The sequence below is a fragment of the Hemicordylus capensis genome, chromosome 3, assembly GCF_027244095.1.
Source record: "Hemicordylus capensis ecotype Gifberg chromosome 3, rHemCap1.1.pri, whole genome shotgun sequence".
In the NCBI taxonomy this organism is placed as follows: Eukaryota; Metazoa; Chordata; class Lepidosauria; order Squamata; family Cordylidae; genus Hemicordylus; species Hemicordylus capensis.
Window position 1 is genome coordinate 75,035,964 of NC_069659.1, and position 22,442 is coordinate 75,058,405.

General features: G+C 39.8%; 1 protein-coding gene and 1 long non-coding RNA gene across 19 annotated transcripts in view; one reads left to right on the top strand and one right to left on the bottom strand.

Annotated features, from left to right (window-relative positions):
* The window catches only part of LOC128349870 (uncharacterized), a 40,435-nt gene extending 37,225 nt beyond the window's left edge, over positions 1–3,210 (top strand). Inside the window, exons 3-5 of the long non-coding RNA XR_008319051.1 lie at positions 316–482; positions 2,061–2,263; positions 3,030–3,210. This is a non-coding gene — a long non-coding RNA (uncharacterized LOC128349870). The remainder of the gene's footprint in view (positions 1–315; positions 483–2,060; positions 2,264–3,029) is intronic.
* ROBO2 (roundabout guidance receptor 2) overlaps positions 1–22,442 on the bottom strand; it is a 735,763-nt gene that overhangs the window by 21,435 nt on the left and 691,886 nt on the right. For 12 of the 18 annotated variants that reach the window (XM_053307038.1, XM_053307032.1, XM_053307028.1 and 9 more), the window contains 2 exons: positions 7,564–7,746; positions 2,760–2,924 (listed from right to left, as the gene is read on the bottom strand). In XM_053307038.1, the coding sequence (XP_053163013.1) occupies positions 2,760–2,924; positions 7,564–7,746 (348 nt within the window). The remainder of the gene's footprint in view (positions 1–2,759; positions 2,925–7,563; positions 7,747–22,442) is intronic. The other 6 variants (XM_053307041.1, XM_053307040.1, XM_053307039.1 and 3 more) reach the window with 1 other exon arrangement.

Consider the following 22,442-nt stretch of genomic DNA (forward strand, 5'->3'; position numbering starts at 1 on the left):
TTTAGGATTTCACTACCCTAAATAGTTCAGTGTCATCTGCAAATCTGGCCACTTTGCTGCTTACCCCAACTTTTAGATCTTTTATGAACCAGCTGAAGAGCCTTCAGAATGGGGCCTTCCTGATTCAACCTGAGTGTGTTCTAAAATTAACTTTGTGGACATCAAAACTTGTGAGTGCATGCACATGGACATGCCTTAGAGGGAACACTGGCTCCAACCTCCTATGGGTGCCTTTATTTAAAAATGTTTTTGCTGTCATTTTTCAATTTTTGATACTTTTTATTGGTTTCTAATGTGGTCTTCAATTTCATTCAGGTAACAATACAAGCATACTGCATCTAAGAATACTGAGGTCCCGAGGCCTGCAGACCTATTGGATGAACCTGGCATGTTTTATTTTCTATAGTCGCAAGAAGGATAAGCTTTACTGGATAGGCTATTCATCTTCCTTGCTGCTGTTCACACAGAATTACAAAGTAAAGGTAAAGAGGCTCGTAACCGCCTCAATTTTTTTTCTTGTACCAGTAGCTGTTAATATTTTTCCTCTTATATGGCATATTATTAAAATAAGGTCACAATTCAGTCCATATGAAACAGTTTTTCAACTTTTTCTTTCCCCCACCCCCATCATTAGTTAGTAAATTCTGGTGGTAAGAGCCTTTTGGTCTTGTCCTGTGAAGGTGGGGGGGATGGAAGAGCTTATAAATGAAGATTCCAATGTCTGGACAAATGTAATCTGATGATTTACATATAAACCAGTTCCATATAAACCAGATTATTTTCTATGAATGACCATAAACCACAAGATATGGGCATTTAGCTAGGATGACTAATACATAACTGTTAATCTTATGGCTTCCTTGTGTTCCATCCCAATGACGTTCTGCCCTCATGAGGTTTCAAATATCCAGTAAAAACATATTTATCTGGAACACCTAGACTTCACTGGCACCCGTTTGCTTTGTTTGGAAGCCAGCCAAGTCATCAGAAGCTGCATCTAATGACAGCACAGTTCCGGAAGGAGACATTTGCAAGCCAATTAGTACAATAATGCAATATTATTGGAGAGTGGTGGCTTCTCTCCCAATTCTATAATTAGGGAGTTGGGGATTCTGATATTTCGTGACAGTGAAAGCATCAAAAGAGCCTAAATGCGTTCCCATTTGACTCACCTTGGATTAGTGTGAACAGTATGAGAGATTACCCATGGTGATTGAAAACATTAGCTGTTAGTTTAGACTTCTAGAAGAGCTTAATTTTGCTAACCCTCTATCAGTACACTTTAAGGGCAATCTCAATTAATTGCAGAAAGTACCCTTGGGAATAGATTGTGAATAAAGAAGTCTCTCTCTTTTTGTTTATTCAGGAAATATTGTCCAAGCTTATTTACACATAATGCCATATTATGACACTACAGATATTTATATACTGATTTTTAACAAAAGTGCTCAAAGTGGTTTACACAGACAAATAAAAAAAATTTAAAAGATGATTATCTGTCCCAAAAGGGGTCACAGTTTAAATGGAAATATAAAATAGGCAACAGCTACTGGAGGGATGCTGTGCCGTGTTTGGATAGAGACAGTTCTTCTCCCCCTACTAAATATAAGAGAATCACCACTAGAAAAAGGTGCCTTTTGCTTAGTTAGTCATAGAAGGTTACAGTGGATTACAGTTGACACATTACAAGCTGACAAATGTGTAATTTATATGCTAAGTATGTTGACTCTTGCACCAAGAGATTTGACCTTCAGTGGTCAGTTTTTTCTTTTTGATGTGACATTGGCTAAAGTCAGAGATCATTATAGTTGTAATGTGTGATTGTAAGATCACGTGTTCTTAGTAATGCTGCCTTATCTTCATATGGTCAGGGCTTACATGGATATAAGGCTACTTGGATATAAGATCAGGGCTGCACCAAGTCAGCCATTCTGCAGATGTTGGACTATAACTCGCACCATCCCTGATTACTGGCCACAATGGCTGGGGATAGATGGAAGTTGCAGTTCAAAAACAGTTGGCTTGCTTGCTTTCTGCCACTCATCCTATTCTCTGTAAAGCAGAGCCTTTCTGGATAAAACAGATGGTCAACGATGGTGGGAGAAAAGACTAGTGGAGGAATGGAGCAGAAGGCTCAGAAGCCATAGCCTCAGTCAATAAGTTCTGGCCCTAACCAAGATGGGGACGTCTGAGTGCCTTGCTGGAAGCTGGCTGGCATGCATGTAACACATGGGGACATGACAACTGCATATCTTCCTACAAGGTATGAATGTGCTTTTTAGGAATATACAGTATGAGAAATCTGACTCAGACTTTCCTAATGAGAGGAAATGATGGGCTGATTAGGACACAAAGCACTCCCTGATTCCTCCCAGATTCCTGATTCCTCCCTGATTCCTCCTATGTGTGTAAATCTTAAACAAGGCAGAAGATATAGATATAGATATAGATATATTATTTCAGTCAGTCCTGTGCAGGCATATTTGTATAATGTATCCCATTCACCCCCCATCCCCCTACATTGTGGGCAAAGAACAAACTGGAATAAAAAATAAGATTTGCATTCTTATACAAAGTGAAAAATGAAATATCATAGATAGAAAATGCTTATGTGAGACCCATCTACATATTTGGCAGTAGCAAATAGTCATAGCAAATGTTGCTTAAGGGGATGTTTTATTTACTATGGCATACTAGTGTGAGATGCATCATTTTACAATTACCATCACCATGGACATTGCTTAAACCTGAGAACTTACCGTCTGTCATCCCTTCCCTACGGTGAGGCAATGGCGGCTGGTCCACTCTACCTCCCTTGTGTTTTTTGGTAGGCCTAGGCCTTTGACTCTGGGCTGCACTGGTGTTGCTGTCAGTAGAAAATGGGCTGGTTGGCCTAGGCCTCTGAGAGGAAGAATACGGTTTGCCTAAAAACAAAAGATGAAATTAAAACATTACTGCACTGATCGTCCAGCTCCTATTTTGTCTCTGCTCTAATTTTTGCTATTTTTTCTCTTTCGGGAACCTTTCAGGAGAAATATGTCTATGATGGTTTCACTCAAAGCGGACACCAACCAGCAAAGGAACAGAAGTCCATGTTTTATTTTACTAATAATTTCAATAAAGAACTGCTTCTTTGCAACTAATCTTACTGTATGTGCCATCACCAGTATTGTGCATGCTAAAGAAACATAATAATAAAACGTCTTTATTCTTGAATGTAACAGTTACAATGTCTTCTCTGTGCTAAATACACGTATCTTGGATGAGAATTTTGTTATCAGTTATAACCAGTACATGGCATATTTATGTTGCCTAAGCAACTACATGAGGCATGATATAGAAAGTATTCTGGGATCCAAACCACTCAAGAACAGGCTCATTTAGTTAATGGCTCACCATATTTCATTACTTTTTATGCATGCAAATGTTAATACTTTATGGGAAGGTAACTATTGGTTAATACTTTCCACATCTAATTGGATATTTCCGTTCTCTTCTATATTAATGAAGTGTGTATCAGCAGGGAAAAAAAACTCCCATTAATTCTTTTTTACATGCATATATTATATTAACCCAAATTTGGCAAAGTTCCATTTTGACGAAATTAATATTATTGCTTTCCACTTTGGGGATTTTATATTTTTCAGTTGTATGTATTTGATATCTATAAAACATGTAGATATTATGGCATCATACTGCATTTGTGTCTCTTTTGTACAGAATAATGTTGGGCTTAACGCTGGTTCATAATTTTTAATGTGCACTCATGAGTTAAATTTATAAGATTTCAGATTCAATTGAATAGATATTTATCTTTACCAGAATCCATTGATTCATTGGTAATTAGCTCATGTTTAGATTTCTGTACACTACTATAACTTAGTCATTTATTTTCTGAAATTTGTCTTGTTCTGTATTGGTCTTGAATTTAAAAGTGGTTATGATCCCCTCCCCACACACACACTTTTCTCACTGGAATATCTATATTTACTTTTGTGCAAATTCTAAAACTGGGTTAGATGTTAATTTCTGTAATTTATTATCTAAATTTTCCCATTAAAGATGTGAACAGAAGTTAAAAACAACAACGACTGCAAGACAATCTACAATTATGGAAAATGCAGGAAAAGGTGTGATTTAAAAAAGCACCACATTGGTTGACAGCACTACTTTGGTGCCCTAGGTGAAGTTTGATTTCGGTGGCCCCCAAACAGTTGAGAAGTGTGGACCTCTGACTTAACCTTGAGACATGCAGCTGCTCATTCATGAGGTTGGATGACCAGCGAATGACAAAGCCTACACTGGCTTGAGGATACTTTGGGAGACAATTCCCTGTCTATTACGGAGGCAACATTCTAACACTTCAGAGATGAAAAGATGCTGCAGTCAATCTGGAAATCCAGTTTGAGACCATTTCATTTTGGAAATGAAAAGTGAAGCAAGCAATTCACGGCAGAAAGCTGCAGGTCCAATCCCTGGCATCTGCATGTAGGGCTGGGAGAGACTCCTGCCTGAAACCTTGGAGAGCCAGTTAGTATGGACCAGGGCTGCTCAATTTTGGCCCTCCGGCAGATGTTGGCCAATAAACAATTTTATTGTTTTGTAAACCACCCAGAGAACTTGCGTTTGGGGCGGTATGGATATGTATTAATTAATTAATTAATTAATTAAATAAATAAATAAATAAATAAATAAATAAATCCCATATTCCTTGGCTATTGGACACTGTGCCTGGGGATTATAGGATTTGTTGTAGGATTTGTAGGATTTGTAGTCTGGGGATTATAGGACTTGTAGCCCCCCAAGAACAGCTGGGAGGCCTAAGCTGAGCAGGCCTGGTGTAGACAATACTGAGCTAGATGGACCATGATCTGACTTGATATAAGGCAGCTTCCTATGTTCCTAAGAGAGGGAGTGCAACCTATGAGTTTAGCTGTTTTCGGGGGCAGGGGATGAGGTGCAATGAGCAAAGAAGACTGTGTATTTTGGGGTGCATAATGTGCAGGCCTTTGGGGAGCATGGTGTAGTATTACATATTACATACTTATACCAGTATGAAATACTTCAGGGGTGCAGTACAAGAGAGAGAATAATTGGCAGCTCTATATTCTGGCACTATTTTTAATGCACCTGCAAAAAATTAGTGCACTAGGGAGCCACCTCAGCCTGGCACCACATGTAGCCTAGAGCGTACATACAGGTGAAACTCGGAAAATTAGAATATCGTGCAAAAGTCCATTAATTTCAGTAATGCAAATTAAAAGGTGAAACTGATATATGAGACAGACGCATTACATGCAAAGCGAGATAAGTCAAGCCTTAATTTGTTATAATTGTGATGATCATGGCGTACAGCTCATGAAAACCCCAAATCCACAATCTCAGAAAATTAGAATATTACATGGAACCAAGAAGACAAGGAATGAAGAATAGAACAATATCGGACCTCTGAAAAGTATAAGCATGCATATGTATTCAGTACTTGGTTTGGGCCCCTTTTGCAGCAATTACTGCCTCAATGCGGCATGGCATGGATGCTATCAGCCTGTGGCACTGATGAGGTATTATGGAAGACCAGGATGCTTCATTAGCGGCCTTCAGCAATTCTGCATTGTTTGGTCTCATGTCTCTCATCCTTCTCTTGGCAGTGCCCCATAGATTCTCTATGGGGTCAGGTCAGGCGAGTTTGCCGGCCAATCAAGCACAGTACACTGTATACTTTTCAGAGGTCCGATATTGTTCTATTCTTCAATCCTTGTCTTCTTGGTTCCATGTAATATTCTAATTTTCTGAGATTGTGGATTTGGGGTTTTCATGAGCTGTACGATCATCACAATTATAACAAATTAAGGCTTGACTTATCTCGCTTTGCATGTAATGCGTCTGTCTCATATATCAGTTTCACCTTTTAATTTGCATTACTGAAATTAATGGACTTTTGCATGATATTCTAATTTTCCGAGTTTCACCTGTATCAGGTTTGAGCTTTCTCTCAGGTTTCAGTGTTGTGTTTTTCACATAGGGGATAATTAAAGGTCAAAATCCATATCTTCCCCTACAGGAAGAATCAACATATGGAATCTATAAGGACCTCTATCTCTGCTGGCCCTCAGTGCAAAGTGTACTGTTCCTTTCCAGGCTGCTGCTGCTGTTTGTGGAAGAAGCCTCCTCCTTGGAGGCAACAGCTGCATACCTTGATCTGAGGCATTCTGGAGGCTTTCGCTTTAAGGAAATGGCTGGGCACACTCAACTGTGCTTGGCACAGCACCGAACAGTCAAAAGGCTAGTAGGTGAAGAAAAGAGTCTCCCTCCCCCATATATAATGTATGTATGTATATATGCTATGGAGATTTCTTTCCATGATGCAGCTTTATGAGCTGTACGTGCAGGAAAAGATGGATTCTGCCCCAAATTTTTAAGGATATCTATTTATTGAATAATTTAAAAAGCTATTCTTATGAATCCATATGGCTAACTGACAGGCTCATTTGCACTTTATAGCCACCATATGAATGCAGTTTTAAGCCACTACCCATGTTGTTGACTGATTAGAGATTATCACAAGCAGCAGCTTAGCATCTAGCTTGATCAGTTTTCACCATGTCACTGCAGTGCTGTTTCTTGATCCATGTGATAAGCCACTGCACGCAAGCAGATCACCAAATACCACCCACCATTTTACATGGGCCAAGAACAGTCTTGAGTTACTGTCCCAAATATATTTCATTGCTTTAATAATTGACGCTACATGAACCATTTTAATAAATGTAACCTATCCAGCACATTTGTATTATTCTTTATTATGCCTTTGGGTACTTGACTTATCTTGCAGGAGGGAGTGGGAAAACAGTGACCACAGAAAAATTAAAGCAGGCTAGAATCTGACATCTATTTGAAAACCCAAATGGATATTTGTTTCTTTTAAGCAAGGCACAACTGCTAATGTGTTTCACTTAATGCTGCTATTGATACAATTTTAATTATAATTCTCCAGTCAAATATAATAAATGGTTGGATTAAGTGCCTTAAAAAGAAACCATTTAATAAGGCTGTTAAACTGTTTCATTGTTAGAGTGATAAACTTTCACCAGTTCACCCCATGCTTACAGAGTCTTCCCAGAAAATACATTTGGCAAGAGAGATGCAAGAGAGAAGCAGTAATGGAGATAAAAGCTAAGTGTGCAGTTCTTCACAAGAAATATTATTGATTGTGAGAAGGTTTTGCAAATAATAAATCATCAAATGTTACACAGCAAAATTAGTAGTCTCCTTGAGGCAGTATTAAAAGGCAGCACATGTCAGTAAATCTATAGTGGAATCAGAATAGTATGACATACTAAAACAAACAAATTGATATGATCTGTGTTAGGAACAACTTTGTCCCCCCCCCCCATGAAATACACATTTTTAAATAAAAATAGGCAGAAATATCCTATCTGCCTTATTACATGCATGTTAAGCATATTCATGTTGAGATTTCATTTTGCTTTGAAGGATAGGAAAAGGTGGGGAGGGAGAGACCCGCGGCATCATGCAAAAAGCATTAGCTTTGAGTCTACAAACCTGTTCTTGATAGGCTGGTTCCATCCAGCCTAAACCCAGCTTTATCTGCTGCTGCAACCAGAGCTTGTGCAAAACTGCCGCTGGTAAAGATGGAGTCATCTGAGGAGCTACCTACACTAGATCTATGACTAGAAAAGTTACGGTCCTCATCAGACGCAGAACCCCATCCATTTACAAGTGAACCTAAAAACAAATGTAGGGGGCTAGTGAGTTGTACACATTAAATAGCTTAATTGCTTTTTTGAAAAAAAAAAAGTTAAAAGGGCTATTAAAATATTGTTTTCCTTTCTCCTCTCAAACTCATGTTGAAGAATTTGGTATTACATAAACCAGGGAAATTAAATTTAAAAGTATGTCATTCTCCAACCACTATGGATCTCAACCACTGGAGGAATAAAGAGTTCAGCTGAAATAGTAGGCAACATTTCTCATCACAGAATTTGGAGGAGAAAAACATGAATGCCATATGTTTTATCACATTGTTTTAGAACATTTACCTGCTGTTCTAAAGTTTAATTTTCAAACTGGATATATATAACCAGTATATCCCATAGTTTGTTCAAATCAGGTTTGTGTCATATACTGTATACAAGGTTTGTTTGAAGTAAATATAGAAAGAAAGCAATGACACATTTTGATTACCTCCATTCAAATGCATTCAAACTAAATATTTCTATCTGGCTGAAAAATTGACAGTATTTTATACAAATATTGCATTCAAGGTATATATACCAAGTATAAACATCCCAATACATTTGATCCTCATGTATTAAAAATATATGCCAGTCTCATGGCCTTCAAAGCTAAAGGTTTCAGGCACTTGGGACAGGTTAAAACACAGAACATGTCACACATGTGCAGATCCAGTGTTTCACATGCTGCTTTGCATCTATCATGTTCCTGAACATTTGGCTCCTCCATTCACTTAAATGGAAGAAACAAGAGAAGGAAATTTGTCAGAATTAGCTTGTCAGTTAATGGTGCTGCAGGAATGAGATAAGTGGCATCTGATGAAATCCTTTTTCTATACAACTAATAATTGTGTAGGAGCTCTGACTAGTGCTTCACCTGATCACTGAATATCTAAAGCCTAAATTGAAAGTCATATTATTGTCTAGATCACAATGTTTACAATGTTATTTTGGTATCAGAGTCTCTAGATGAACATTGGAAACAGAACAACCTTAAAAGTGAGCATTCAATAGAGATACACTCCATGTGAAAAGATAGGGGAAAGTTGCTGTGTCCTTAAGTTTTTCAAAACAATGAATATATTTTGCAGTGCTGGAATGACCAAATCTTTTAGCATCAGTACAGGGGCAAGCTGTAATAACACAAGTCCATGCACTCTAAGATACAAGAAGAGAAATTGAAGGAGTCTACAGAGATCTGACAGGCAGAAAGTGGGTTAAGTGCAACAGTGAGTGACAATTTGATTCTGCTTGCCAAAGGCGGAAATAAAATTGTTACTTTCCAAATGGACTCTACCTGACGCAGACAGATGTAGGTAAGCCAAGATAACAGTAAAGGCAAGCTGGAAAAGAAACTCTTTTGAAATGTCAGATTTAAATCTAAAAATAAGGTTTTAAATGTTTTTGTATAGAAAACTTAGAAGATGTCTAGCTGTTGCAATCCCTGTGAAATAACACCCATAAATAAAGTAGATAAACACATAATAGTGCATGGATGCAATCTGTCAAGACAGTTAATTAAAACAAACCTTGCTTAATTGATTTGATCACGAAGAAAAGCAACTACATGCATCACTTTAACAAACTGGTTTGTTGCATGAATGTTAATTTGTCAATAGGTATGCTTAAACACAGATATAGATGGTAAGAATGGAGTCTATGCCCATCTACCACAAAAGAGAGCACGCTGTATCATGCAATTTGAACTTTATTTGCTCCTTTTGTTGCAGCAGTTCCCACTACTGTCTGGTTACAAGCAAGCAAAAAACCCAAGAAAAACAGAAATTTTTTAATGATGCACATGGTTTTCTCCCATGCAAAAATATCTATTATTTGGATCACAGTCTGTATCTACAACACAGGCTGATACTACATATTGATACTACAAATTCTTAATTAAAACATGCTGATGTTTGACCTTTTAATGCATTTCCTCTCTGTGGTGTTAGTGATTACACAACTTTCTGAAACATACATACACCAAATGAATGATTTTGTGCTTAGTAGATGGAAATAGGGGAGTTTCAATTTCCTTGTAGGTATATCAACGTAGAACTAGTTGCATAGCTTTTCTAAGACCAGAGCTGGTGTGTTTGTGTGTGTGGTGTGTGTGTGTGTTTGTGGGGTGGAGGATGTCTGTGTGACAGAATTGTTGATTGCCTCTATTGTTATACCAGTACCATAACCCAACCACCACTGCTACAGCCAATATCAGATGTCTCTGATCTCATTTCTAGTGACTCATATACTTATTTGGGAAGAGTGAGTGTGCTGTACCACTTGCTGTAAAGTGCCATTCACTCTATTATTCACACTAATAGGACCAAGTGTGGCACAACAGTGAAAATCTACTATATGCTAACAAATCATAGAAGTGGGCACCTAGATTTTACTTATCATCATCTTTGTGTAAACCATACAAATCGAGTGAGCTAGGAAAAGTCAGACAGAGAATTGGCAAGCTTTGAGAGGGCCAAAACGAGACATGATAGGAAATATTTGGAGAGCTCCATTTGGCTTCTTCATTATTTAAAAGCAACCATGGTGATAGGGGACAATTGGATTAGAGGTCACAGCATGGGAGAGGTGAGTTTAACGTTTTTCATCAAGCAATTTATATCATTTAAATTCCCCACCTCAAGCTGCTATTAAACATGGAGGGGGAAAAGATCAGAATAAGTTACTGAACTGACAGAATAGATATTTGTACTTAATCCACACAATCCCAGACATATCATGTTTAATACTACTATCATCAGTAAATGCTTATTCTTAACTGCAAAGCTTCAGTTTTTCCATATCTATCTGAAATATCCAGTTATTCAACCTCCCCTCTCCATCCTGAAACACTTCTGTTTTCCTTAAAATTCTTCAGGTGTTTCTGTTGATTATGGTCCCATATTCTTTTAAAATGTAACTTTAAGAGGCATCTAGGGATTAATAGAAAATTTCCTGGGATCTCTCTCTCTCTCTCTCTCTCCACAAAGATTTATTTCCAGATTTGTTTTAAATCTTAATTTAGGCAATTCTAGATATAATTTTGTCACAGAAATAAGAACTATTTCTGTGACAAAATTATATCTAGAATTGCCTAAATTAAGATTTAGGCTCTACTGTTCTACTGTTAGTAGAACAAGTAGTACTGATACTTCTCTCAGATCAGCTGTGCCTTTTAAAAATGTGATGAACTATGCTATAAGCAGGTGCTTTTTCCATACAATACAGCTCACTTTATTTTCCAAGAGCTTGTTTTGAATTTACATGCTCGCTGCCAGCTGTAATTTTTTTTCCTGCTGAAAGCAGCAGTAAGCACTTTTATCGAGAACAAAATCAACTCTTTGAAAAGCTGAATTCTGTTTCTCTTTTCCACAAAATATTCAAGGTGCTGAAGCAATCAGATAGTTATAAAGGAAAGAGGAAAGTGGGGGCTCGACTCAAACATTTGCCCCTGGATTTTAGTACTACCAGATGTTTTTCAGGTAGTAAAGGACCACTGTTGTCCTTATTCACATTTAACATTCTGCTTCTTTGAACAAACCAACCTATGTAATATCCACATGCATGTAATTCTCTGGTGTAGGTGACTCTACACCAGGATAGAGAGATACTATTAATAACTTTGTGGCCCTTTCTCCCAAGTACTGTTTCATGTGAATTTCTTGGGGCACCATCCTGGGGTGTGTGGGGGCAGGCATTTATATACAGCATTTCACAGGCTGCAATACATAGCTGAGGGGGCATGTATAATCCAAGGACTTGATTTGAGTGGGCTGCCCACTCAAAATCAGTCCTTGGGTTATACATGCCCCTTCAGCTATGTATTGCAGCCTGTGAAATGCTGTATATAAATGCCTGCCCCCACACACCCCAGGATGGTGCCCCAAGAAATTCACATGAAACAGTACTTGGGAGAAAGGGCCACAAAGTTATTAAATTAATTCAAATTGGATTTACCCAAAAAATCCACCCTAAGGCAGCACAAGCCTAACCTATGCCAGAGTTGGACAGACATTGCCTTTCCCCAACCTGAAGGGTGACACACCCTGGCTTCGAACTAGGTATAATAATGCTGAAACTTGTCCTTCCCTGCCAACCCTAGAGGGTCGAGGCAATTTCTTGGACTTCCCACTCCCAAGGATTCACAGCCTTTGAAGTTGCAACATCCTATAAACAGGTAAGAGTGTGAAATGTAGCCCCTGAGCCACATAACATCTAAGGACACTTTGCACCCTCCCCTGATTCAACTAGCCCCAGGATGTTCGCCAATGTATATTGCTGCTCCTGCTGAATGCTGCAGTGTCCCTGCCTCTTGTGACATGTCTAACTAGATAACCACCTCAAACAGCTACAGAACAGAGTAGGTGAAAAATAACACCCCACAAATGGCAAATCAGGTTAAGTGCAAACAATCCCTACTTGATTCCTGCAAGGGCAAGCAGCCGAAGCCTGCTCTGTAATGAGGGAAGGAGGGGAAGTTCACCAGAAGGACAACTGATTCTGGGAGGGAGCAGTCCGATGAATGACAGTGGATGCTCCAGCCCCTCCCAGTCCCACCCAATCAGGAAAGGCCACAGTGCTGCTCACCAGAAGGGGGTAGGGCAAAGCACACACACACGGTCAAGGGGGAGGGATGGCCTCATTTTGTTTTTGTTTTTTGAGAGAGGGAGCTTGGGAATATAAACAGAATATAAGGGTATCATGTACATTTAATGGGATGTAAGTGTAACAGAGTACAATCTGAATTGTGCTTTTGGTCAGTTTATTGGTACATCAATGGAAAACAAATTCAGTATAATCCATAGTTATTTTTTTAAATTTCATTTTCTTGCTAATTAAACATCCATTCTCTAGTTTCCACAGAAAAAGAAAGCCAACAAGCTTGACTTTCACCTTACTGATTATTTGTATTTTCCCCTCTGTATGCTCTTAATAGGTTCTGTAAAACATATGTAACTTATTTGGCTGCATTTTGCTATTTAATGGTGGTAGACATATTTATGAGGTGATGACGTACCATAATTGCAGCCTGAATATTTACCATGATTCCCTTATACAATTGTGTCCCCAGTGTATTATAAAGGCAGACAAGACAAATGTATGGGTAATATACTATGGTTTGAACTGCTTCTCATCGTGATCAACAGGAAGATACTCTACATACACAAATTCTACTCTGCCGGCACTTCTGAACCATTTCTATGAGAGATGTGGACAGGTTTTCCTTGTTATATGGGGGGTAATCCTATGTTGTCTTTTAAGATGATATGGATTATCTTAAGATATGGATAAAGCTTGTACCATTCAAAACACTGTGAATGGTACAAAAGTTGAAGAAGAAGAAAACCTCTGGGAATCAGACTAATTATGGTTACACATTGTTATCTAAAGATAGCTTGTGGGTTTTGTGAAATATTTTAATGATGATTTGCTTACGCATGATAGCCTCCACGTTTTCGTTTTCTTTTAAAGCACTGTACTGGCGCTATTCACATAATGCAATGACATCAAAGTGATGAAAGCAATTGGCGCTCTTCACTTTTCCCTCCAAATGAGTAATTATGTCAATGACCAAGTAATGTGTCATCACAATGTCCTCTATAGAATATATTACAATTGGACTTTAAAGATATAGTATTGCAGTGCATATACAAAATGCAAGGGAGGATTATCTCCCCCCGCCCCCATTTAGTAGAAAGAAGGTGCTCATTGCTTGTATATGTGCTCTGAAAAGAGGGACCTGCTAGATTTTGAATCTCATAAAAATGGTAATGCAACAATTAGTAGGGTCATATTATAAAGCACAGATTTTACTCCAGCTTAATGGATCTAGGGATACGCATTCATCAGCAAGGATGGATTTAGCATAAAACGACATGTAAATGAATTGATGACTGATCATAAATTAATTTTAGTGCTGAAGATGTAATGGAGGCACAGCAAGATGCCACTTTATCATAGTATTTTACTGCTCAGCAACATTTGAACAACTACTTAATGTTCTATGTGCATGCTAACAGCTTGAATAAATTGGAGAAAATTTTGTGCCTTTCAGCAATATGGATTGGAGGAGGGGGAGAGATTATTGGAAAAGATTGAAATTTCAAGCAGAAATAAATTTGGCTAAGTGGCATAAATTCATTTTTCATTAATGTTTATAAATGCTTTGATGATGTTTGCCTCTATTAAGTGTCAGCCTTATATATATTGCTTGCATTCATTTATTAAAGATGTCCTAGCAAGAAAAATGTTTAGAAGCATATAGGTTCCATCTAATATTTAAATATTTAACTTTGAGATATTGTTATTGGCTGACATGTCCGATAGCCTAACACGGGTGGTGCAGGCCTCCCCATGCTGCGGGGCTCTAAATCACCATGTAATGCTGCTGCACACTGGTGCTGACTCTTGCAGAACCACACATTGCATGTTACTTCCATTACTCATAATGGAAATAGAACACAAATATGCAATCACTCAAGAGTCAGCAATACCGTTAGGTTTTAAAATTTCACTGTATTTAACATATTTTTATACCACTCAAAACCTATGTCTCTGGGTGGTTTACAACAAAATAAAATAAACAACAGCAGAAGAAATCAAACCATTTGTTAAAATAAATGATAGCAGAAAAATTTAGCACACTAGAACAATTTAAAATTTTAAAACTGTGTTTTAAACTGTTAAAACTATTAAAACACTATTTAATTAAAATGGGTGAACAGATGTGTTTAAAAGATTTTTTTTTTAAATTGTCAGAGATCAGGAGGCTCTTATTTCAGCAGGGAGTGCAATGCAAAACTTTGGGGCAGCAGCAACTTTGGGGCAGCAGCAGCAGCAGCAGCTTTAAGACACCAGATGAGCCGTTGGCAACTGCAGATGGACCTCTCCAGATGATTTCAAGGGGCAGTAGGGTTCATAACGAAGAAGACATTCTCTTAAATGCCCAGGGCCCAAGCTGTTTAGGCTTTATAGGTTATCATCAGCACCTTGCATTTTACCCATAAACTTATAGGCAGCCAGTGTAGCTCTTTAAGTACAGGAGTAATAAGGTCTCTCTGAGATGACCCAGAGACCAACCTGGCTGGCGCATTCTGGACCAGCTGTAGTTTCTGGCTTACATACGAAAGCTTCCCTCTTGTGCAGCAGAGTCACTAGGTGATTTAGTGGCACAGGTAGGTCTGTACTGTCTGCATTACACTGTGGGACATGTCAGCCATTGATGTATGAGGTAGTGTTTAGGTCAAGGTCTAATTACCGAGCATCAACAAAGTGTGTCTTTTGGAATTCTTGTAGTTCTCTTTTAACATATCTTTCCACAGTCTATTACCTCACATATGTATTCACAACCATAGAGGTTTTGCAGAGATATTAATTTTTTTTAATCCAAAATGTTTTGACATAATCTATGCTACATTATGCTTTTAGGTCAAAATATGCCTTCGATAGCAGAAACTATAGCTGATTTTACAAAAGTGTTGAGACCTTAAACAGGGTCATAAGTATCTTAAACTTACTAAAGTTTACTAAAGGATCTAGTAAACTTTTAGTAAACTTCTAGTAAACAGTTACTAAAGGATCTAATCCCATAACATGTAAGAGCCATTTCATATGCTACCTTATTCAACCAAGGGTACACTCCTATGCAGATCTCTGGATAAATACTTGCAATATAAGCCAGATAGCTTTGTACATAACACAACTGTCCTGTCATGTTCTCTTCATGTGAGCCTAGGAAAGGACTAAAGACATTGGAACCCATTTTACTAATCAGGTGAAGCAATCTGTCCTGGAGCACTGCTGGGTTGGATATATATAGGGAAAACACATGTAAGCTGCTTTAGGTTCTTCTGAATAAGACTGAGATATAAGTGTAGCAAATAAAAACCGTGTGAGTAATCCGATGCCAAGGAATTGCCATGTAGGAATTGGCTTTGAGTCTTCCTTTGAGTCTGCCTTTCAAAAAGATCATAGCTAGGCCATAATTTTCAAAATTTATCAGAAGATTTAACTATTTTGAAAACCTTCAAAATAGAAAAGAAAGGCATCACAGTGTGCTATTACAAAAAGCCCCACACAGCAATGCCAAAAATGATGTTGGCAGGGTAGGAGGCCATTACAGGGGGAGAGATATGAAATTTAATAGCTGTTACCCCTTCCAGCCTCTCTGCCAGCTCATTGACCTTGGGGAGCAGTGCCAACCTCCCATAGAACCTCACCTTGTTTCTTTGTAATGCCAGGTCAGTTCAAAATAACACAGAAATAATCCATGATATGGTTGTGGATGATTGTGAATATGACCAGGCATCTATTACAAAGACTTAAAAAGCATGTGGATAAAGGTGATCCAGTTGATATAATATACTTGGACTTCCAAAAAGCTTTTGACAAAGTCCCCCCCCCCAAAGATTCTTGAGTAAACATAGCAGTCATGGGATAAGGGGACAGGTTCATGTGTGGATCAGTAACTGGTTGAAGGACAGGAAACAAAGGGTAGGAATACATGGACAGTTTTCACAATGGAGGGAAGTAGAAACCGGGGTCCCTCAGGGATTGATACTGGGACCAGTGCTTTTTAACTTTTCATACATGATGTAAAAGTTGGAATAAGCAATGAGGTGGCCACAGATGATCCAGATGATTCTAAACTATTTAGAGTGGTGAAATCCGAAATAGATTATGAGGAGCTCCAAAAGGATCTCTCTCAACTGGGTGAGTAGGCAACAAAATGGCAGATGTGGTTCAAAGTAAGCATAAAGTGATGCATATTGTATACTTCACATATACAATGATGGGATCTCAGATGTGACTGACCAGGAGAGAGATCTTGGGGTCGTGTGGACAGCTCATTTAAAGTGTTGACTCAGTTTGTGGCAGCTGTGGAAAAAGGCCAGTTCCAAGCTAAGGATTATTAGTAAGAAGATTGAAAATAAAAATGCTAATATTATAATGCCCTTATACAAACCGATGGTGCGGCCACATTTGGAGTACTATGTATAGCTTTGGTCACCATATCGTAACAAAGATATTGTAGAAGTGGGAAAGGTGCAGAAGGTGATCAGATGATCAGGGGCCTGGAGCACCTACCTTAAGAGGCTAGGCTGCAGCATCTGGGGCTCTTTAGTTTGGAAAAGAGGCAACTAAGGGGAGACATGATAGAGGTGTGTAAAATTATGCATGGAGTAGAGATAGTGGACCGATACACATTTTTCTCACACATACAACACTAGAACCAGCGGTTACCCCATGAAACTGAAGGTCGGAAAATTTAGGGCCGACAAGAGGAAGTACTTTTTCACACAGTGAATAATCTATGGAATTCTTTGCCATGGCATGTGGTAATGGCCAGCAGCTTGGATGAGTATAAAAGGGGCTGATACAAATTCATGGTGGACAGGTCTATCAGTGGCTGTAAGGCACCTCCAGCCTCAGAGGTGTGATGTCTCTCAGTACCAGTTGCAGGGGAGCAATAGGAGGAAAGAGAGCATGCCCTCACCTCTTGCCTGTGGGCTCCCCAGGGGCATCTGATGGGCCACTGTGTGAAACAGGATGCTGGACTAGATAGGCCTTGGGCCTCATCCAGCAGGGATGTTCTTATGACCTGGATGGGGGAAGCTAGTGATCCAGTTTGGGTTCAGCTTCTGGCAGAATACTCTGCTGTGGAGCAGGTGAGAATATGTGGGCCGGGAGGAGAAGTGTCTGTATAATATTTCACTTACCAGGGTTCCTGGTAAGAGTGTGTGTGCCGAGTGTGTGTGCCTGGTAAGAGTGTGTGTGCCTACGTCTAGAGACCAAGGATAGACTGGAACTTCTGCTGGTTTACCTTTCACCCCTAACTGAGCTGACTGGTTGCAGAGTTGGCATTTGAGTCTCCCAGACTTATAGTTCTGGGGGACTTTAATGTTTACTTTGGAACCAACGTCAGGACCTGCTCAGGAGTTCCTGGCAGCCATGACAACTATGGGCCTATTCCAAGAGGATCCAGACCAATGGACATTGCTTGCCATACTCTCAATTTGTGTTTTGTTTTTTGCTCTGATCAGTATGGTGTTCTATGAGTGGGGACTCCTTTGATTTCCTCCTTTGATTGACATTGATGGACCACTATTTGTTAAGGTTGGACTCACAGCCACAATCCTCCTTTGCTGGGATGAAGAACCTATTAGGATGATCCGCCTGAAAAGGCTACTGGATCCAATAGGATTCCAAGAAGCCTTGGAAAGCTTTAAGGTAGGTTCTGCCAGTGATTCTGGTTCAGACTTAGAATAATGAACTTACTAGACATTTTTGCCCCTAAGTGCCCCCTCAGTATAGCCCCTTGGTATATGGAAAAACTAGGAGGGCTGAAGTGTCAAGTTAAGTGGCTAGAGAGCAAGTGGAGAAAGAATCATCTCATATCTGACAGATTACAACACAGCACATTTGAAGATCTATGTTCTGGCAATAGATCTTTTGGGGCAGAAGCCATTCTTTTCTGACTGTATTGCTTCTGCAAGCTCACATCTAGCAAAGTTGTCTAGGGTTGTGAATGGACTACTACAGGTCTCTGCTCCCTTAAATGAGAATTTGGATCCATCAATTACCTGTTGTGATGATTTAAATGAGCTTTTTGCAGATAAAAATCTTTTGCATTCGAGCTGAACTAGACTCTACAGTTACTGCAGTTACTGCGGAAATATACAGCAGATCCTCGTATATGGTTAAATTAGATCAGTTTCAGTATATGACTCCTAAGGATGTGGACAAGCTGCTTTGAACGCTTCGTCTTACTACCTGTTCTCTTGATCCTTGCCCTATACGGTTTAGCAGGGAGGTTATTGGAGAGGGTCTTTTTAAGATCATTAATGCTTCTCTGAGGGAGGGCAGGATGTATCCTTGTCTCAAGGAGGCAATTAGGAACATAGGAAGCTGCAATATACTGACTAAGACCATAGGTCCATCTAGCTCAGTACTGTCTACACAGACTGCCAGTGGCTTCTCCAAGGTTGCAGGCAGGAATCTCTCTCTCTCAGCCCTATCTTGGAGATGCCTGGGAGAAACTTGGAACTTTCTGCTCTTCCCAAAGCAACTCCATCCCCTGAGGGGAATATCTTACAGTACTCACACATCAAGTCTTCCATTTATATGCAACCAGAGAGACCCTGTTTAGCTAAGGAAAAGAGTCATGCTTCCTACAACAAGACCAGCAAAACCTGCATTGGATTTGGTCATTATTATTTCCTCAGAATTCGACAATTACAAGTCTGTCTCCAACCTCATATGATTGGGCAAGCTCCAGGCACTCTCGAAGGAAGCAGATTATCTGGATCCATTTCAAACTGGCTTTCAGGTACAGTGAGGGAAATAAGTATTTGATCCCCTGCTGATTTTGTCCGTTTGCCCTCTGACACAGAAATGACCAGGCTATAATTGGAATGGTAGGTTTATTGTAGCTGTGAGAGACAGAATAACAACAAACAAACCCTCAAAAGCCCAGTGCCCAAAAGTCAGCGATGGATTTGCATTGTAGTGAGGGAAATAAGTATTCGATCCCTTCACAAAAGATGTCTTAGTACTTGCTGGCAAAACCCTTGTTGGCAATCACAGAGGTCAGACGTTTCTTGTAGCTGGCCACCAGCTTTGCACACAACCCAGGAGGGATGTTGTCCCACTCCTCTTTGCAGATCCTCTCCAAGTCAGAAAGGTTTCAAGGCTGATGTTTGGCAACCCAAACCTTCAGCTCCCTCCACAGATTTTCTATGGGAGTAAGGTCTGGAGACTGGCTGGGCCACTCCAGGACCTTCATGTGCTTCTTCTTGAGCCACTCCTTTGTTGCTTTGGCTGTGTGTTTTGGGTCATTGTCATGCTGGAATACCCATCCACGACGCATTCTCAATGCCCTGGCTGAAGGAAGGAGGTGCTCACCCAAGATCTGACGGTACATGGTCCCGTCCATCGTCCCTTTGATGTGGTGAAGGTGTCCTGTCCCCTTAGCAGAAAAACACCCCCAAAGCATAATGTATCCACCTCCAAGTTTGATGGTGGGGATGGTGTTCTTGGGCTCATAGACAGCACTCCTCCTCCTCCACACACGGTGAGTTGAGTTGATGCCAAAGAGCTCGATTTTGGTCTCATCTGACCACAACACTTTCGCCCAGTTCTCCTCTGGATCATTCAGATGTGCACTGGCAAACTGCAGACAGGCCTGTACATGTGCTGCCTTGAGCAGGGGGACCTTGCGGGCACTGCAAGATTTCAGTCCTTCACGGCGTAGTGTGTTACCAATTGTTTTCTTGGTGACTATGGTTCCAGCTGCCCTGAGATCATTGACAAGTTCCCCCCGTGTAGTTCTGGGCTGCTTTGTCACCGTTCTCATGATCATTGCAACTCCACGAGGTGAGATCTTGCATGGAGCCCCAGACCGAGGGAGATTGACAGTTATTTTGTGTTTCTTCCATTTGCGAGTTATCGTGCCAACTGTAATCACCTTCTCACCAAGCTGCTTGGCGATAGTCTTGTAGCCCAGTCCAGCCTTGTGCAGGTCTACAACCTTGTCCCTGACATCCTTCGACAGCTCTTTGGTCTTGGGCATGGTGGTGAGTTTGGAAGCTGAGTGATTGCTTGCTTCTATGGACAGGTGTCTTTTATACAGGTACTGTAACAAGCTGGGATTAGGAGTACTCCCTTACAGAGGGTATTCCTCATCTCAGCTCGTTACCTGCATATAGTGAAAAGACACCTGGGAGCCTGAAATCTTGCTGGTTGATAGGGGATTGAATACTTATTTCCCTCACTACAATGCAAATCCATCGCTGACTTTTGAGCACTGGGCTTTTGAGGGTTTGTTTGTTGTTATTCTGTCTCTCACAGCTACAATAAACCTACCATTCCAATTATAGCCTGGTCATTTCTGTGTCAGAGGGCAAACGGACAAAATCAGCAGGGGATCAAATACTTATTTCCCTCACTGTAGGCTATTTCATTTATTTGTGTATTTAATTTATATACTGCCTGACTCCAGAGGCTCCAGGTGGTTCACAAAAACAAAGACAAACAATACCAGCTATTAAGACAAGAATTAAAAATCTAATACACTCAGAATTACAGCAATTAAAAAATCTATACTGCAATTAAAAATTGTAAACTCAGAAATTACTAAAAGCCTGGCTAAAAAAATGTGCCTTAAGGGCTCTTTTGAAGGCTGGTAAAGATGTTAAACCACAAATGTCTATAGGGAGCACATTCCACAGCCTAGGAACAACTACAGAGAAGACCTGCTCCAGAGTCACTGCCAGACGAGCTGGCGGTAGTATATGAAGATGGACCTCTTTCGATGATCTCAGTGTGCAGTGGGAATCATGCAGTAGAAGGCTCTCTCCCAGGTAACCCAGCCCTAAGTCATTTAGGGCTTTAAAGGTAATTACCAACACTTTGTATTTTGCCCAGAAACCTTTTGGCAGCCAATGCATTTGCTTTAAAACAGGCGTAATATTGTCTCTCTGACACACCCCGGAGACCAGTCTAGCCGCTGCATTTTGAACCAAGTGAAGTTTTGAACCACATACAAAGGCAGCCCCACACAGAGTTCATTGCAGTAGTCAAGCCTAGAGGTTATCAGAGAGTGCATCACAGTTCTGAGATCTGGGTCGGCCTTGGTCAGCCTGTTGGATGATCTCCAATTAGGAATCCATAGGGTGAGTGTGACTTTGTTGATTCTTTTATATCTCTTGGTGACTTTCACTCCCATCGACCATGGTATCCTCCTGGAGCACCTGAAGGGGTTGGTAGTGGGAGGCACTCTCGGGTAGGTTCCAGATGGTGTCGCTTGGATATTGTTGCCCTTCAAAATGAGAATTATTGTATGGGGTCCCACAGGGCTCTATTCTATATCCAATGCTTTTTAACATCCACATGAAACTTCTGGGAGAGATCAGGAAGTCCTTAATAAGGCCTTCTTCAATGGCATTACTTCAGTAGAAAATTTTTTGTTATTCTAAAAATAGTAGCTATACAATGAACATGAAACCACAGGGGATCTGGTGCAGTGCGTTATCAATATGTTCATGACTCCCAAATCTATTTCTGTGAAGCTAACAAGGTCCTACATGAGTTCCACCAAATTCACAGGTAACCATAAAAGAACGAACCAACCACAATAAAATAATCTAATAGAAAACTATAATCTAGAATTGTACATTAGCCTCCAAAATATAGACAACCTGTAGATAATTAAAATTTGAAAACCTCTAAACACTTTAAAATCAGTAAACAACATGGAAGAAATTTAATAAGAAGTCTTCGTATGCATTCAGAACAGACCTCACCACTGGCCTCTTCATAGTAAATGTAGGGAAAGTACCATAACTTGCAATCCAATCATTGATGAGGTTTCCTTCTATGTTTCTACATTTCACATTGCAATGCAATCCAAACAATTATAAATGAAGTGGAGATACAAGGTCTGTATCTTGAGCCAAAGAGCCAAAATCAGCCACAGAACATACAAGGACAAATTCATCTGGTACTTTTCTAATTTTGCCAAATGTGTTTCGGCCTTAACAAGGCCTTCTTCAGTGGCATTACTTCAACAGAAGAATTTTGTTATTCTCAAAATAGTAGCTATACAACGATATTAAACCAGGTATTTATTCCTGGTTTATATAGTTTCCAAGGTCTCTATATAGGAAATAATAATGACCAATAGTCTATACA